The sequence below is a fragment of the Callithrix jacchus genome, chromosome 4 (genome assembly GCF_049354715.1).
Source record: "Callithrix jacchus isolate 240 chromosome 4, calJac240_pri, whole genome shotgun sequence".
NCBI classification, from domain to species: domain Eukaryota; kingdom Metazoa; phylum Chordata; class Mammalia; order Primates; family Cebidae; genus Callithrix; species Callithrix jacchus.
This window is the reverse complement of record NC_133505.1, coordinates 134,071,456-134,090,314: the sequence shown is the minus strand read 5'-3', so window position 1 is coordinate 134,090,314 and position 18,859 is coordinate 134,071,456. Positions and strand designations below refer to the sequence as shown.

Sequence of the window (18,859 nt, the reverse complement as noted above, 5' to 3'; positions counted from 1 at the left end):
GTTCCCATGCTCTACCATAAAGATTATGGATCCCAGCAATTACTCATTTTCACGGTGGAAACTGGCACTCAATAGGAAAGAGGAAAATGTACCGAGGGCAAACCCCTCTGTAAAGGATCTCTGTGGGCCGATATTTATTTAGGTTTGCACTAAATTAGTCCTGGCTTCGCAAAAACCCTTTGTCTGTGGGACGGTGGGTCCCACCATGGCAACCATTATCTATTCGTGGAAACGACATCTGATGACTCCGCCCGGGCTGGGGCGGGGGAGGGAGCACCGCGTGGAGAGCTCGACTGAGAATTAAAGTGAGTGAACAAAGAGAACTCCCAGCAGCCGCCCGCCAGCGCCTCGCAGCTGCACCAGGAGACGTCAGTCACGCCCGGAAGGTTGTTCCAGTCCGCCTCCTTGGAAAAGGAGCTCAAGTAAATAATTGATGGAGATAGACCGAACCCAGGACAAAGCTTTGCAGGAAACCAGGGCATCCGTGTTCAAGCGGTTTTGGAATCCTCTGCTAAGTACGAGATAAAAGAATAGGCCAGGACTTTGAGCGCTGCTGCCAGTCTTCCATCTCGGGCGTGGCTCTGGCCTTTTTGTCTCTTTATCCTGCCACTCCCCACCCCCGACCCCACCCCCGCCTTCTTCTCTTTCCTCTTGAAAGTAACCTCTCTTTGGCTACTTCTACCTTGTCTTCCCTTGCAAACCCGCTCTCTCCCCTGCCCACCCAGTACGGTGAGGTCAGCTCATGAATATCTCTGCACTTCCTGGGGAGCGTCTGGCTCAGCTTGGTACCTCTCGTGTTAGCCTGCGGAGAACCGCAGCTCCAACCCAGCCGCGGACCTCCGGGAAGTCTCCCGCTCTGGGGACAGCTGAATCTTGACGTTACCGCCATTGTTTGGAGAAATCGAGTGGGTGTGGAACTGGGGTGAGCGAGCCCGAAGTCGCATACAATAATACGAAGTTGAACTTTCCTCGGCGTAGAAGGGCACAATAGTAAACCCTGAGATCTTCGGAATATCAGAAGGAAAGTGCTGTTGATTTGCATCAACTACTTGGAAACCTCGCCTCTGCTGAGAAGTGAGCAGGTTCTGGATTTTTAAAGGGTTGGGGATGAAAGATGGGGTGGGTTAGCGGGCGGATAAAACTTGAGATTAAAAGTGTTGGTCTAAGCCGTACCGGGGTTGGTTGGGTGGCAATTTTCATCGGGAAAGCCTTGAAGAGATGCAGTATCTTGTCACTTTGTGGGAACCACGTGACAGCAGCCAGATACATTTGATTGTGGAGCCCAGTTACTGGAACGCAAGCTTTCTCCTGGGTTAACGCTGTCTGGGAGCTGAGTTTAGACATTGCCATCTCAGCTCTGGAATTATTCTGCCTGATTAAAAACAAAAATAAATTTGCATTGGCAATATAAGTTAGTTAGCCCATGTTAGTGTCACCCATGATGATAAACTAGGCCAGACATTCTAGTAGTATTGTGGCTGACAGACAGGTAGAAACTAAGTTGATGGGCAAATTTTCCCCCCATGTCTTCTTTGTTCACCTTTATATTTCAAAGTGAGTTGGAAGGAGACGCCAGGAACAGAAAGGGAGGTGGCTTAAGAACCCTCCAGTAATATTCCTTATAAAATAAGAAATTACTGGCATGCTGTTATGATGCTAAAAAGAGATGTTAACAAGAATAATGCAAGTAAAGTAACTAGCAGTAACCTCCTCTCTGTATAGGACAAATATTTTAAAAGCAGCAACTTATGCCTAGTCGTGCCCCTTTCAGTGGTTTAGACAGAAATAATTTTAAGGAAAAGGCAACTAATTAACTAGCTGCCTGGATCACTAGGGAGAAGAACCCCCAAGGCAGTAGCTTGCTATTTTCCAGATTAAAGAAGCTAGTGATGGATTTATCCTGGAAACATACGCGCTGGAAATTGATCTTACCACCATGAGGGAAGATGGGCCAGCCTTCTGGGTTCCATCTCAGAATTTGGCTAGATAGGAGGGAATGGGCACTATAAAAAGTACAACTTTGCCTATGATATGCAATGTAAGAAGATGGGTAAGAATGAAAATATTTTCTATCTAGCAATTACCCTTAAAACTAAAGCGATTCATAAGGACTACAAAATTGGATACGCTTAGGAAAATTCATCACCAGAAACCGAAGAAACTGCAGAACTGACCATCAACTTTTCAAAATGTATTTTAAAAATTATTTCCCAAAAGGGAGAAAGTACTTTTTGGGGTTGCTAATAACTAACCCATATAGACAATTCTTAATGCTGCTATTTTCTTGAGAAACTAAGACTAATTTAAAGCCATTCATTATTTATATTTTATTTTAGTTTTATTATAAAGGAAATTGGGTGCATTTCCCCAAAAACAATATTAGGGGTTGGAGCTGCTTGGGGAAAGTGTCATTTATCCACAGAAAGTTTTCTCTAGGAGCACTACATCATAACCCTTTTCCTCTAATTGAATTCGGGAATACTAATTAAATGAAAACTTTCTCCGCTAAACTAGGCTTTACATACAGATTTGATGGTAAGGAAAGCCAAAGTCGTAAAAGCAGGGATTTTACAACCCTAATATATGGATATCTTTCCTTTCTGAAACTTCTTTTCGACTTTATCCTCTTTTCTTTTATACCTTCCTTCCCATTGATTCCTGTCTGACTCTGTATCTGACTCTCACCCTTTTCAAAACCTGCTACCATGAATGTGTAAAGTTCAGCTGCTTTCAGATTCGTCATTTTGCTGAGGTGAAGTGAGATGGAGACAGCGCCACCCTGGGCAAAATGAGAACTGACAGCCCTGCATCCTATTCCTAAAGACAGCCTTGCATCCTATTCCTAAAGTCAAAGCTTCTATTAAGTGCCTTCCAAATCTCATCATTTTCTGTGGCTTCTCTTTTAGAGCAATATCACCCTTTGCTTTGCAACAACGCAGACATGTTGTGTTCTTCTCTTCTTTTGTTTCTGTCCTAGCTTAGGGAAGGAAGATTGGCGGCGGTGAAGAGGGAAGAGGATGATCTAGTAATGGGCTATTCCAAATTACATCTAGTAGGTTCTTCCTAGACAGCCATGAGTCAGCCACCGACCGGGGGCGCTGCCCCTGCCACAGCAGCAGTTTCTCCCGCCGCTGCAGCCACTGAGGCTCGTCTGCATCCGGAGGGCAGCAGCAGAAAGCAGCAGCGAGCTCAGTCACCCGCTAGACCGAGGGACAATTCGCTGCGACAGACAACCGCGGGCACCCGGTCCCCAGTGGGGGCAGGCACTAAACTCAATTCTGTTCGGCAGCAGCAGCTGCAGCAGCAGCAACAGCAGGGTAACAAGACAGGGAGCCGCACAGGGCCGCCCGCCGGCGCCCGAGGAGGCGGAGGCGGGGCCGAGAAGGCGACGCCCCTGGCGCCCAAAGGGGTAGCTCCGGGAGCTGTCCAGCCGTTGGCTGGTGCTGAAGCGGCCCCCGCCGCGACCCTGGCCGCTTTGGGCGGCAGGAGGCCCGGACCGCCCGAGGAGCCGCCTCGGGAGCTGGAGTCGGTGCCCTCGAAACTAGGGGAACCCCCTCCGCTCGGGGAAGGGGGAGGAGGGGGCGGGGAAGGAGGAGGAGCCGGCGGCGGCTCCGGGGAAAGGGAGGGGGGCGCTCCGCAGCCGCCGCCGCCCAGGGGCTGGCGAGGGAAAGGCGTACGCGCTCAGCAGAGGGGCGGCAGTGGCGGGGAGGGGGCCTCCCCTTCTCCATCCTCCTCTTCTGCGGGCAAAACCCCAGGACCCGGCAGCAGAAACTCCGGAAGCGGCGTTACGGGGGGCTGCAGCGGTGGTGGAGGGAGCTACTGGAAAGAGGGATGTCTGCAGTCTGAGCTCATCCAGTTCCATCTCAAGAAGGAGCGGGCGGCAGCTGCGGCGGCCGCGGCTCAGATGCACACTAAGAACGGCGGCGGCAGTAGTAGCCGCAGCTCTCCGGTCTCTGGTGCCCCTGCCATTTGCGAGACCCTGGCCGTCCCCTCCGCCTCCCCAATGGCGGCGGCGGCGGAGGGCCCCCAGCAGAGCGCAGAGGGCAGCGCGAGCGGCGGGGGCATGCAGGCGGCAGCGCCCCCTTCGTCTCAGCCGCACCCGCAGCAGCTCCAAGAGCAGGAAGAAATGCAGGAGGAGATGGAGAAGCTGCGAGAGGAAAACGAGACGCTCAAGGTGAGGAGGGTGGGGGGACCCGGCTGGGGGATGGGAAGAGGAGGCCTGGGAGGATTAGGGCGTGTCCGGGCGGGGGTGAGAGGCTGCTAACCTGTTAGGGAGCCTTGAAGAGGGAAGAGAACAGCAAAGGAGGGAGGGGGTTTCCTAGGCCTTGTCCAAATTTGAAACAGAATCTGCTTCTCAGTAACGCGAGGTTTTCATTTAAATTCAAATCCGAGCCTCCGTTTCTCCTATTATAATGATTCGTCACACTTTTTCCTGGAGAGAGGTAGAGTAAGAGAACGAGAGAAGGCCTAAAGTCGGCCTTTTATTCTAGTTTCGTCTTTTACACTCAGCTCCTTGTCACTCCTGTCTCGTGGAGAGGGGGCAATTAAAGCTGAGAATTTGGAATTGGAATGGGGTGTGCACGGTGTGTGTCGGATGGGCTGGAAGCGAGGCTGATTTTGACACGCGGCCTGTCACCGCCTCAGAACGAGATCGATGAGCTGAGAACCGAGATGGACGAGATGAGGGACACTTTCTTCGAGGAGGATGCTTGTCAACTGCAGGAAATGCGCCACGAGTTGGAGAGAGCCAACAAAAACTGCCGGATCCTGCAGTACCGCCTCCGCAAAGCCGAGCGCAAAAGGCTCCGCTACGCCCAGACGGGGGAAATCGACGGGGAGCTGTTGCGCAGCCTGGAGCAGGACCTCAAGGTCTGCGGCGCGGGGGCTCGTTGGCGCGCGGCAGGGGCAGCGGGTGGGGACTTTGGCCAAGTGCTCTTTAGGCTGAGAGGTCTTCAGTGGCAGCGGGGAAGGAGCCTTAGGGAGAGTTTCTTAGTGCTAACCACAAAATACTCGGTTCTCGGAAGGGAGAGAACTTGGCAGATGGGTCTAAAGAGTGCAGTGTGTGTGGAGGGCCTGGCAGCAAACGAGCTAAGTGTGCTCTCCTGGGAGCAACGGTGGCTCTTCAAGAAGTGATGAGAGGCTCCCTTCTGGGCAGAAGCAAGGGCGTGGCAGAGCGCAGGCCTTTGATCTGGCTTTCAGTGTGTCTTCTGAGAGAAGACCGGTGGAATCCGGCACTCAGGAGCCGCGCTGAAAGGACTCCTCTGGGGAAGTTGAAACCCAGAGTAGGAACTACACGGGGAAAACACTAGACTTAAGATTTCTTTCAGCAAGTGTCCACCCCACCTCCTTCTTTCAGGACTTCTTCCTTTCTGCACTTGCCGCTTAGGTAACTCCGTGGGGGAGGTGGTGGGGGTGGGGGCGCCGGGGAAACTGCCTGTTTGGTGTGAAGTAAATGAAAGAATCTCATTTTTTAAAGTGACGTTGCTCCTTCAGAATTTCTTCTAGAGGAAAAGCCTCAACCTTGAAGTGCATTTTCTAGACAGGTGTGGTCACCAGTTCAGTTTGACTGTAGGCAGAATCATCGACAATGCAAACTAGATATTAATCTAATCTCCTTGACCAACCAAATAAATATACTGTTCATTGTATTAACTTCATCAGGATTTTAAAATCACGTGTAATTATTCTTTGTTTAAAGAAAACTATGTGTAAACATTTTATGAAAGACATCGTATTGCTTTTTTCCGTAACATTTGTTAAGTGTTTTAACACAAAAGAAAAAAGCACTGTGGCAAACATTGTTACATACATTATTAATTCATTTAATTCTCAAGAAAAAAATCCTATAATGTAGGGATTATTAAGTAACAATTTTACAGGTGCAGAAGCTACACCTTTTATGGAGGTTAAGTGCCCAGGCCTGGAAAACAGTAGGTGCCAGACTCACTGTCCACCCAGTCCAAAATCACAACCTGTGTCCTAAGCCTCTACACTATACTGCTCCAATTTTCTTCCAAACCCTAGAATTTCCAGGATAATCTCAAATCAAGCAAAAATGCAGTCATTCAAAAAATAATAATATCAAGTACTAAAATGTTTCCTAAAATTAAGCAAATGGAATTCTAGTTATAAGAGTGAAATTCAAGCCCAATCCACTACTTGTAAAAACTTCAATTTTTCATTCTTTAACATAGATTATAATGGAAACATCTACCTCATTGTTTTGTTGAAGTAAGGGACATTTGTGAAATTTCTTTACATGTGATAAAATGCAATAGAACATTTGTTACCACAGGGTAGTGCAGAAGTTACGGGAACAAAATTTAGAGCCAGATTGCCAGGCTTCTTAGCCTGTCAGTGTCTACTTGTTAGCTGTGTGACCTTGACTTCTCTGAGACTCAGTGTCCTCATCTACAAAATAGGAGTAATAATAGTACCTATCTCATAGGATTTTTGTAGGGTTAAATTATAGATATATGTGAAGGGCTTATATGTATAGTTTGTAGAGTAATGCCTTACATATGGTAAACATCATATAAATACTGGATCTTAATGCTTTCAATAGGAATAAAATTTTAGCCCTCATTATATTGTCATTAATTGTATTTTATTGTTTCGAACACCTTAATTCAGGTTGCAAAGGATGTATCTGTGAGACTTCATCATGAATTAGAAAATGTGGAAGAAAAAAGAACAACAACAGAAGATGAAAATGAGAAACTGAGGCAACAGCTCATAGAAGTTGAAATTGCAAAGCAGGCTTTACAGAATGAACTGGAAAAAATGAAAGAGGTTAGTATTTGATTATTTCATGGTGTACTATGTACTTTTAGCCATTTAGAAAAGAATCCCAAGGACTAATATGACTATTAAAAATTTCTTTTGTGATGGCAGGACAATTTTTTACTCTCACCCAAATAGTAAAAATACATGATTTCATACTTATAAATGAGTAACAACAACAAATGAGATTCTGATCTAAACAGTGTATCTAAATTAACATGTATGATGAGCTTTGACTGATCTCTGTGTTTCATCTCTGTGTCTTCTAAATGTATGTTAATTAAGTAAATTACACAGCATACTAAATGCAAAGGGTGTCAAGAGTGTGAAGGAATGAGCCTTGTGATTGTTGAGGGGAATAATTAGCCCCATGAGATGAATTTAATGCTTAGAATATCACCAGTGACAATCCCTGAACATCTTTCAGAGTAGCTAATTATATAATTATTTTATATTATAGCTCTGTTTAAAGATTTTCTTCTTTTTTTTTTACATTGAGTTCATAGAACCATGAATTTTTAGGATGGAAAAGACTATAAGGTCCATTTGGTCTAATTCAGTCATTACTTGAATTCTTTCTATAGCTAAGCCACCCTTTCCCACAATGGTCTAATGCTTAGAATATCACCAGTGACAATCCCTGAACATCTTTCAGAGTAGCTAATTATATAATTATTTTATATTATAGCTCTGTTTAAAGATTTTCTTCTTTTTTTTTTACATTAGATATATTTACATTGTAATATTAGCCAGGTCATCTCAGTTCTACCCTTTAGGGAAGAAGAGTCAAAGTTCTCCATCATGTTAGCTCTTTGAAGATTCCAAACACATATACCGTGAGTCTTCTCAAAGAACAGAATCAGGATAAAGAAATGGAGGAGTAAAGAGACAGAAACATCTATCAGGAAATAATTCACTTTAAGATAAATAGCAATTTAATTAGAATTAAATTATACTTTTCTTTGATAGCTACCTGAACATGTACAATGCAACTTGAGAATTAGCAAACACACAAGTTGTCTTGTGAACAATTTCCTCTGCTTGGATGAGCAGAATTCTAAAGAAAATCCTAATTGTTCCACAGACTAACTGAGGTATTGACTCACCTGTCATTGTTGTGCTTATCTCAAAATGGTACAAAAATATATCTACCATGTAATAGTGAAAATATCAACAGTCTAAGAATATGTGTTAGGACTTTGCGGAATACAGTTTCAGTGGAGTAAACTATTTTTTGTGATCTGTTTACTTATATTATCCTGACTTTAAACTATTTTTTAACATGATGAAATAGTAAAAAATTATTATTTTAATAATATGAAATCCTTGGCTACTGCTAGGAGTCACTCCATGCTATAGTAGAAAAACATAGAGACTGGGAGCTGTGTGATCTATTTTCACTTGTAACTGGGTGACTTTAAGAGGCTTGTAACTTCGACTTGTCTACTTTTATCCAGTTCTAAACTGTGAAGGTCGTTTTTGATTTTTCTCGACACCTTTGATAGTATATAAGACTTTTCTCATGAAATTCAGGGCATTGCCATTTAAGGAATGGCAGAGATTTTTTTTTCCTAAAGTTCCTAAAGTTAAGAGATCAGACATGAAATTAATATAGATATAAGTATATATTTCTTCAGCAAAAATGTACAGTTGAAGACGTGTCAAAAATTGACTTTCATTTAGAGAAAAAAAAAGTAATACGTAGCTGTATCAATTCTCTAGGATTGCTGTAACAAAACACCAAAAACTGGATGACTTAAACAGCAAAAAAATATATTGTCTCACAATTCTGGAATCTAGAAGTCTGGAATCAAGGTGTTGGTAGGCCTGCTTCTTTCTGAGGGCTGTGAAGGCAGGATCTGTTCCAGGCCTCCCTCTTTGGCTTGTAGATGACCATCTTCATGTTCACATGGCATTCTCCCTGTAGCTGTCTGTTTCCAGACTCCCCCTTCTTGTAAGGATACCAGTGATATTAGATTAGGGTTTACCCTAAGGACCTCATTTGACCTGCCTGGGCTCAAGATATTCTCCAGCCTCTGCCTCTCTAAGAACTGGGATTACAGGCATGAGCCACCATGCCTGGCCCTCATTTTAATTTGATTACCTCTGTAAAGACCCTATCTCTAAATAAGATTACATCCTGAGAAACTAGGGGTTAGGACTTCAGTATGTGAATTCGACAGGGAGGGTAGAAGGAGAGAACAGAATTCAACCCACAGCAGCAACAATCTAATAGCTTCCTGTGAGAAAGCAAAGAGTTCATTGTCAGTCTCATAGGCTCCATTTCCTGTTGATAACTTACTTGTGTTCTCTCATATTCCTTGTTTACACAATTTAAAACATTCAAGTACCAACAAACTTCGCTTGATTACCAGAGATAAAAAAAGAAATGCCTTGTAATTTGGTGTCATGTGAATGTTTCAGGTGGATATCTAAAAACTGTACTTAAGAATGGCATAAAAGCTTTCTGATTTTCATTGTACATCCATTAAAGGGGAAAATATTCATAGACTGTCTATCCATTAGCCAGAATGGTGGGATTTCTCCCATCTTATAATAAAAGCCAAAATAATCTGGCCACTAGGAGGAAGGGGTAGAACTTGGGAATGTCCTCAGGAGATTGCAAAGATGCACTTCCTTGAGTCTTTTGCTCACACTCTTTCCTGTGACTATTTCCTCCTTCGGGGCTCTAATTCTGGGTTGGGAAAATGCTGTTCCAGCACCAAGCAGTGTGGGTAGATATGTTCATACCAAAGAGGTAATTTAATTCTCCTTGGAGTTATAAAAAAACAAATGCCAATGCCTGATTAAGAAATACAACAATAAAAGTAAAAATAATATAGGAGCTTATATGCAGAATATCAGTCTTTAAGTAACCCTTTATTAGGAAAATGGCATTCACGGTTTGAGAATGTGATAGGTGGTGGGAAACAGAAACAGAAAAACAGAGGAAGGGAGAGAGTGGAAGATAAAGATCTGGAGGATACTAAATGTAATAAAGGAAAACCAAATAATATTCTGGTATCAGTGCTCTGTAATTACTCATTTGAGGTTGACCTTCATAGTGTTCGGAAAAATGTCAGAAATAGAAAAAGTAGTTTAACAATATGTTTAGAAATCAGAAATGGTTCATTCAGATAAGATTTTTGCAACAGTGATTTTTATGATCCTCTAAGAAGATAAATATTAAAACTGAGCTGCAGTAATAACTGGCTTACTCTGTGGATAAGAGTTGTAAATTTTCCCTTGGATGACTTGCCACAACTTCAGTTAACCATCTGCTTCATTGGTTGCAAAATGGAAACATATTCAAGCCTTTGGTGAGTGTTAAACAACTTGCTTAACTTGTTAAGTGAAGAATTGTCATCGCTTTGTTTCATTGTTTTAAAGGAGAAAAGTAGAACAAGGCCAATCTCTCCAAGAAGAGAAAAGACACTAGTTATAGAGTAAAATCATAAAATACTAAATAGAATATACTCAAGAGAAGCAATCCTCTAATTCCAAGATTATAGATCTTTTCATGGAGTCATATAGATGTTGAACAGCACCACTGAGACCAATAAACCATCTGCTAGAATTTGGAACTGTTTACTAAGAATTTAAGTAGCTTCAAGAGTATTGACCAATTGGTCTCAGGATTGGTTGCTGCACAGGGTCTTATGCACCTCCTCATATCTGCCTATCTTCTCCCCCTGAGAGGATGGAGTAGGCACCTGGGAGTAAGAAGAATTGAGTAGAGGCAGGATGGAAGAAAGTAGCTACATCTACTGCATCTCATTGCTTGTACTGAGATAGTTGATATTTCACCAAAGGCAAACAAGAGGAACCTCTTCGAATGCTGCCCTTGAATTTTAGTATCATTTTCATCCCACTTATAAAACATTGATTGCTACTAACAGTATGCTTTCTTGCTGTAGAAGACTGCCTTTACCTTTCTGTAACCCGTAGAAAATGGCATTCTATCTTTCAACATTGCAAATGATCAAAGAGACAGAGGTTTTTGTTAGTTATTTCATGCAAACAACAACTAGCTCTTTGAATGCCAGAATGGGTTCATGCACAAATAGGATAAAGTGTAGTTGTGGAGGAGGGTCTAGACAATGCATTCTCTGTGAGGGGTGAGTTTTTGTTCCAGTTAAATTGAGGATCACCGTCTGTCATGTGGTTCTGCTGCTTTAGCAGTGAACTGTTTTTAAAGCTTTGAAACTCCTTGTAATCCTCAAGAGAAGAGGGGTCATCTCATGTCACTTTTAAGGTCTGGTGCTTGGTGAAGTGTTGATAACAGACATTTGAGCAAAGAATTAACCAACAGAGGAACAAAGAAAAGAAAGAGTAAGATGATGATGATGAGAACTGTTTATCAGATCTTTTTTCTTTTCAGAATCTGTGCCCTTTATATTGTCTCATACCTCACGCATACACAAGATTCTTAAAAGATAATAATTTTCTTAACTTTTCCAGTCTTAACTGGCCTACTGAAATAGCACCATCTATCTTGGGACTTTTATTTTTTGTGCACTTAGTATAATAGAGTCTATCTATTACAATGAACTTTCATTCTAGAACACAAAAATAATTAGTACTATAAATTTTAACAGCATCTCTGTTTTTTTTTGTATTTTAGAGTCCTTTGAGAGTATATTTATATACCCAGATTCCCTTCAAATGGACCACTTTAATAGGCAAATTCTTGTACTACATATTTACAATTACCTATTTATTTTCTTATGTATAATAAAGAACTGATCCTAACTACACTTGGTTCTAACAGGGCATGTTTACCTAAATAATAAAATGTGAAAAAGAAATGTTGAGTGACAAATCAGTGAAGAAGCAACTCAAGAGACAGTTTCTTACAAATATCTTCCCTTGGTTTTGGTAGTTTACTTAACATTTTAAAACAAAAAGCAGTAATTGATATTTTTAAGTGAAATGGCCATAAATATATTTAGATGCATAAATTAAACACTATAATTTTAGTCATATCTTCTCAGAGCCAATAGTTTGTCAAGTAACATAGGCAGGAATGAGACTAAATTAAAAACAAGAGTGTCAGGTAAGCACAGAAAAGCTTGTCTTCCAGGAAGTCACCATGTGTTATGAATGCATTTTTAAAGATGTATTTATTTAGGAATTATGAGCCTTATTGGATTTTTAATGAAATTAGATATACAGTTGCAAGCACTCTGAAATGATCTTTAATATTCAGTTGCATGTAAATGACTCTTTTTACCCAGATGCCAAGCCCCCATCAGAAGCAAAGTAGTACACAGATCAGAAATTGGTGGATTTTTTTGTGCAATATCTTGAGCTTTCACTATAAACTTCAAATTTCTTGTTGTTTACATAAAAATACAGGACAGCATTACACACCCCCACATTGTTGATCAGATTCCAGTTTCTTTCTTGGCTGAAATTTTGCACTTCATATTCCTGAAACTGTAAACTGCTGAACAAATACAGGTTTTTACCTGATTAAGCATCTCCTACTGAGTACATTTCTAGTTCCCATCTCAAATATCTATTGATTTGGATGTTTGCTCTGTAATGGGCTTCGTAACATTGTTTAATAGATGTGTATTTACATTTTTGTTGCCTTTGCTGATGAAGCATATTTATGAGTTAAATCTTCAACCCCTGAACTCTTAGAGGCCAGTTTAACTTGGTCCAAGGGTTCCAGGCTGAACTTTGAGGGACTCACCCCTGTAAGATTAGCAATTTACCCATGTTAAGTATCTCCATAGAAGTACATTGCTTACATAGTTATTGAAGTGTTGTTTACTTCTCTGACTTCTGTATGCAACCTACCTTAAAAGAGTATTTGAGATGGTTTACAATGAAACCATAAAACTATTGAAACAGGGATTTAAAAATTAGGTAAAAATGCTGGGAAGATGAAGAAAAACTTAATCTGAAGGATGTACATTGTTATGAAACAGTTCTTGGTTTAGTATGACTCAAGGCTTGGGACTAAATATTGAAAGCAATTCTTTCTTAGCTGTTACCAGATACAGAAGCAACACTGAGTTTTATGTGAGGCCTCTGGGACAATCATGAAGAAAACCAATCTAGTACAACAAAGTGTTGCAGTTATACACAGACCTTACATGGCAACCATCATGGATAAATGAGCTTTCTAAATACTTGACAGGTCTTTTCTACAGAATCAACAAACTATGAGTTAAAATTTTACAGAAAATAAAATTGTCATTTCTTTATTAGCTGTGAATTTGAGTGTGATTGTTAAAAAGCACATTTATCATGGAGTCTAGAAACTAGTTTTGAGACCTTATTTGTCATTATCTATGACCTTGAGTAAATAAATTAAAATTTATAGGCCTCAGGTTTGTAATATATTAATGCAGAAATTAAATCAAGTGCTCTCAAAGCTTCCTATAAAGGTATCATTTTCTACTTTGTCAGTTATCCATCTCTGTTCTCCCTGAAAGTTTCATAGTCAGGTATAAAATTCAGTGTCATTACTATTATTTAAATACTGTAATTATTTTTTTATATAGTCAGTCAATAGGTATTTCTTGAATGCCTGGTGTAGTGTGGCTGTGTAGATAACACAGAGGATATAAAGATATAGATGGCAAAGCATTGCATTAAACTCCAAGTTTGCACCCACTGAAGGTCCCTACTGGAAGTTTTTTTTCCAGATAAACGTTTTTTAAGTGATAAAAATGGACATTGGAGGAACATGTGTCTTGAGTTTTTTAACTTTTATTTTAAGTTTAGGGGTACAAGTGCAAGTTTGTTACATAGGTAAACTTGTGTCATGGGGGTTTGTTGTACAGATTATTTCATCACCCCAGTATTAAGCCTAGTGCCCATTAGTTATTTTTCCTGATCCTCTCCCTCCTCCTACTCTCCATCCTCTGAAAGGCCCCAGTGAGTGTTGCTCCCCTCAATGTGTCCAGGTATTCTCATCATTGTAAGTAAGAACAACCAATATTTGGTTTTCTGTTCCTGCATTAGTTTGCTAAGGATAATGGCCTCCAACTCCAGTCATATCCATGAAAAGAATGTGATCTCTTTCTTTTTATGGCTGCATAGTATTCCATGGTGTATATGTACCACATTTTCTTTATCCAGTCTATAATTGATTGATCGGCATTTAGGTTGATTCTATTTTCAACACAAGAAGTAAGACCTACAATTATCTCTCTATTGCTATTCAGCATTCAGGGCCTGTGTTAGTGCTGTAGAAATTACAACTGAAGATGTAATATGTGGGGATGAGTACAAGTTGAACCGCCCTAATAATCCAGCCATGCCCTTTGATGTGGCCTTAGCTCCACACTCTTGGAAGCTACAAAGACAATGTGGTAACCAAAGAATTCATCATCTACTCCAGTAAATAAACCAATGTGTTTAATGATGGCACCTAAACATTCTAATTTCTGCAGAAAGTCTCAAAGTGGGGTTTTTAACCATACTTTTTTCTTTTTTTGAGACGGAGTTTCGCTGTTGTTACCCAGACTGGAGTGAGTGCCATGGCACGATCTCAGCTCACCGCAACCTCCACCTTCTGGGTTCAAGCAATTCTCCTGCCTCAGCCTCCCAAGTAGCTGGGACTACAGGCGTGCACCACCATGCCCAGCTAATTTTTGTATTTTTAGTAGAGACGGGGTTTCACCTTGTTGACCAGATGGTCTCGACCTCTTGATCTCTTGACCTTGTGATCCACCCGCCTCGGCCTCCCAAAGTGCTGGGATTATAGGCGTGAGCCACTGCACCCGGCAACCATACAATTCTTAAGATGAAATCTGCCCCTGCTCCCTACACCTGGAAGGCTGCCAGGCCCTTACCACAGAGTGTGGCCATTGAGTTAATGAGCCCTGATCCTCAGTTAAACATCCAAATGTTTGTATGTTGTTATTCTTGAAATTTATTTTTATTCCCCATGACTTCTCTGATGTTTTCTGAAGCTGCAAGTCTTTATATTTCCAAGAGCATAATAAAATTTTTTGAGGTTACTTGGCCCTTGTATGTGTGATGAACATCAAACTCATGCAGAAAAGACCCCAATTAAACAACCTCAATCCCTTCGTTAAGACATTCTCAGGGCACAGATTTAACTCAAGTAGTCCATGAGGTGCATTCAGGCTTTGGGACTGTTCTTCACCACTCCCTTCTACCGTGACCACCCTTGGCTGCCTGTGAATGGCCTTGCTCCAAGTAGTGGCAGAAATAACATCTTATTTCTGTCTTAGCCTTTTACATAAAACTAAAAACATATAAACTTGGATCTGACTTTCACTTGGTAAATATTTATAAAGCTGATATATTTTATGTATGAGGAATAACAGATAATGTCACCAGGTGGGTAGTACTTGCCCACAAGTTAATTATTTTCTAATAGGAAACACAGCCTCATACAGGTTGTACTTCGACTATAGCTGCACATACACATCTCTATACCAAATACTTCTCATGAAGTCCTCACGAGACCAACCAGACTGTGACTTCTAAGAGGACAAGTACCCCTCTTGTGTTGGTCACTGTGGCACCCCCAGCATCAAGTTCAGTAGCCAGCATATACATAGGCAATGAGACCACCTTCTTCTCTAATATTACAACAATTATTTCTTGCCTAATTTGTATATAACTTTATTCCTGCATTTGACTGTAAACTCCCTGAGACTAAAGACTGAGTCCATGTTATTGTGTCCACAAAAAAACAGAAGAGAACAGGGCAAAAAAAAAGTTGATAAACAGTAAGAAATTTTGAAAAGAGAATAAATGGTAATTAAGCAAGGTATTTCATGCCCAATTTTGTAGAAAAAAAAAAGTGACTGTGAACCAGGACTCTTTCCATGGTGCTTAGTGCAATGCAAACACAATGAAAAGGAAGTAGATAGGTAACTCCAGGCTCACCCCACTTCCAGAAATAGAGGTCTCCCAAGATCTTGCAACTTTCTAGAAACTTCTAGTCCTCTGCTATGCATCTCTCAAATTCCAGTTATCCCCCAGAAACAATAAGCCTTCTCTGAAACAAGTTCCCGTTTGATTCTTGAGAAAGGGAATGAGGACAGACACCCCAAAACAAGAAGAGAACTCTGACATCTTGGGCATCAGCTCTGCAGTTTAACTGCTTTGTGCTTTGGTGACAAAATGTAAAATGCGGGTTTAAGGAGTAAGAGAAGACTGCAGATCCTGTCATTCCCAAAGACTATTCAGTGGAATTTGCTTTATATCTTCAATGTCTGAGACAATCAATTTAGCAGTTAATTTGGCTGGAGAGATATGGAAAATGACCCCAGGGCTGCAGCAGCTCAGTAGCCACTTGTTGAGTGCTAATTACATGCCAGTGACTGAACCAGATAGTTTATGTATAATTATGTTGTTAATAGTCTCATTTTAGAGATGAAAACTCCCAGGCTCAGAGAGGTTAATGTCACCAGTTAGCAGGCCAGGCCTACAACTAAGTCAGTCTGCCTCCAACGAGTGATCTCCAGTAGTCAGTGCTGCGTGGCTTCACTACAAGGACTCAGGCTGCCCCTCCACTGCCACTCTCATGTTCTTCCTGACCCACGAATAACCTACTCTCTTTAGGAACCTCAGTATTCCTAGAATCTATAATCCTCTCTCATACTCTAGGATCTATTAGAGAATGTTTTGAGTAAACACTGAGAGAAGACTTACAAGGTGGATGTAGAGAAAAATCCATTTCATCTCACAGAAAGGGAATCTTTGGAGAAAATACTAGAAACATAGGGCTAGAAAAATGTTTTCAGGTATGTCAATTCTATCTCACTTTTTACAAATGTAATAGCTATGCTACTTCAGATAAGTCACATAATAGCTGACTCTCAATTTAATCACCTTTTAAAGGAAAATAAATATTTTTCCTATCCAGTCTATTCACAAGGGTAACATAAGATAAAATGTGTGAAAGTGCTTTATAAATTGTAAGGTACCCTATCAGATGCTATTGCTATTATTACCACATAGTTCTAGGTTAGCTGATTAAGACAATTCCTAGGAATAATTTTGAAGTCTATGACAATACAATTTTAGAGCTATCCAGGACCTCAGCGTTTTTCTACAGAACTTTGAAATGATTTTGCTTTCCATTTTTTCTTGAATGTCTATTACTCTCTGAAATTCCCCTTTAAATCTTACTTCATTATAAAGCCATGCTGACTTCTTCCATCTGGCCCATTGCTTCTTCCACTAGGCCTGTATTTAGTCCTTACTGCTTCATGATCCATTAGCTCACATTTGCAAATGTTTTGATGAACAGGGAGATAATCTGGCTGCATTACCTGCCACTGCATTCATTAGCAGGAAAACAGGGCTGACTATGCTGATTTGTCCTGTTAAATGTCTCTCCCTACCTTGCTGCTGGATTAATATGCTTCCTACAAAGAAACACAGTAGCAGAGAAAGAGGACTGTTCTTGGATCAAAAGAGGTCAAGCATAAAATAATTTAGATTACATTGTAGTTTTTATTGACTCCACAGCTAAATTTAATATTCTCTGAATTTAAGAACCGTATTTCTATTTAATACACACACACACACACACACACACACAGTGATACATATAAAAATTACCAATAAATGTTTGGGCAAGAGAAGAGTTTTTAGAAAGATAAGATTGCTGTCATAGAAGCTCATCTTTAGCTTCTCAAATTATAATTTACTCAGTTCTTTTGTTTTCAAATGCTTGTGGTATTACTTTTGGGTAAATATAATGTGCAATTTTACTGCATATTGGAAAGTATTTTTCCAGCTAAAATTTCAGTTATATCTTGAAGATCTTAGGCTTGACTGAATTTGAATGGAAATATAATTATTTATTTGATGCTTCTGTTCTAATTCCATTTTTACATTTCAGGGTCAGTTAAACTGATCTTTATCCAGATGGTAAATGACATTTGAAGTTTTCATTTAACCTTTTTCCTGACATTTTCCATTTTATATTTATATATTTCACTTAATTGGGCCATTTATATTCTGCATGATTCAACTTAGAAGCACTTAAAATTAAAAATTCAAAGTATTTTACATTGATCTACTGGCTAGCTCAGCTGTTTAAATTTGTCTAGTCAATTAATCATGGGGGTAAGTAGTTAATACAATTAACTGTTAATTTTTTCTTTCCTTCTCAAAGTAAGAGCTTCTTACCATTACATTAGCCAAGAACTTTGAATAATAGTAGAAATAATAGAGCAATTGCTTATTTATTCAGGTACATAATGAGCAACTAATATGTTAGTATGTAGTTGTATCCACTGCCTCTTTGCATATGGAAGAAAAGAAAAATTTTGATAGAACTTTATCAAGTGATCCATCTGTGTGTATTTAGGAAGATTTGTTATATGGAAAGTATTATCTTTCAAGGGTAAAATATAGCTATTGGGTTTATTCATTTAGCCGTATGGCTAAGTTTAAATTAGAATAATTATGTTCTACAATCATTCTGAAAGTCGTTATCCTATTTTTAATTCTACTAGTGTTAACTTTATTTTGTAATACATGTACAATTCTCAATTTTCCCAATTACCAAAATCAAAAATGAAACTTAAAAATTCTTAGTGGGAACAGTGGCTCATGCCTGTAATCCCAGCACTTTGGGAGGCCAAGGCGGGCAGATCAGGAGGTCAGAAGATCAAGATCATCCTGGCCAGCATGGTGAAACCCCTGTCTCTACTACAAATACAGAAATTATCTGGGCGTGGTGGCACGTGCCTGTAGTCCCAGCTACTTGGGAGGCTGAGGCAGGAGAATCACTTGAACCCGGGATGTGGAGGTTGCAGTGAGCTGAGATTGCACCATTGCACTCCAGCCTGGTAACAGAGTAATATTCCCTCTAAAAATAAAACTAAAAATTCTTTCAGTTAGTTTAACTCCTTACACTATGGCTTGGTCTTTGTTTATTTCATGTGAGATTATAGACTAAAATTATTACTACTAAATGTTTCATTGTTATACTGTATATTTTCCATTTTAAAGCCTGTGGGAAGGTGAAAGGTGGGAGAAGGGAGAAGATCTGGAAAAACAACTAATGGGCACTAGGCTTAATACCTGGGTGATGTAACAATCTGTACAACAAATCCCCATA

At 40.4% G+C, this 18,859-nt stretch overlaps 1 protein-coding gene across 1 annotated transcript in view; it reads left to right on the top strand.

Moving 5' to 3' along the window:
- Positions 1-307: 307 nt before the first annotated feature.
- The window catches only part of MTCL3 (MTCL family member 3), a 66,133-nt gene continuing 47,581 nt past the window's right edge, over positions 308-18,859 (top strand). Inside the window, exons 1-4 of the mRNA XM_035296650.3 lie at positions 308-1,074; positions 2,978-4,174; positions 4,645-4,869; positions 6,634-6,792. Coding sequence (XP_035152541.2) covers positions 3,074-4,174; positions 4,645-4,869; positions 6,634-6,792 — 1,485 coding nt within the window. The 5' untranslated portion in view covers positions 308-1,074; positions 2,978-3,073. The remainder of the gene's footprint in view (positions 1,075-2,977; positions 4,175-4,644; positions 4,870-6,633; positions 6,793-18,859) is intronic.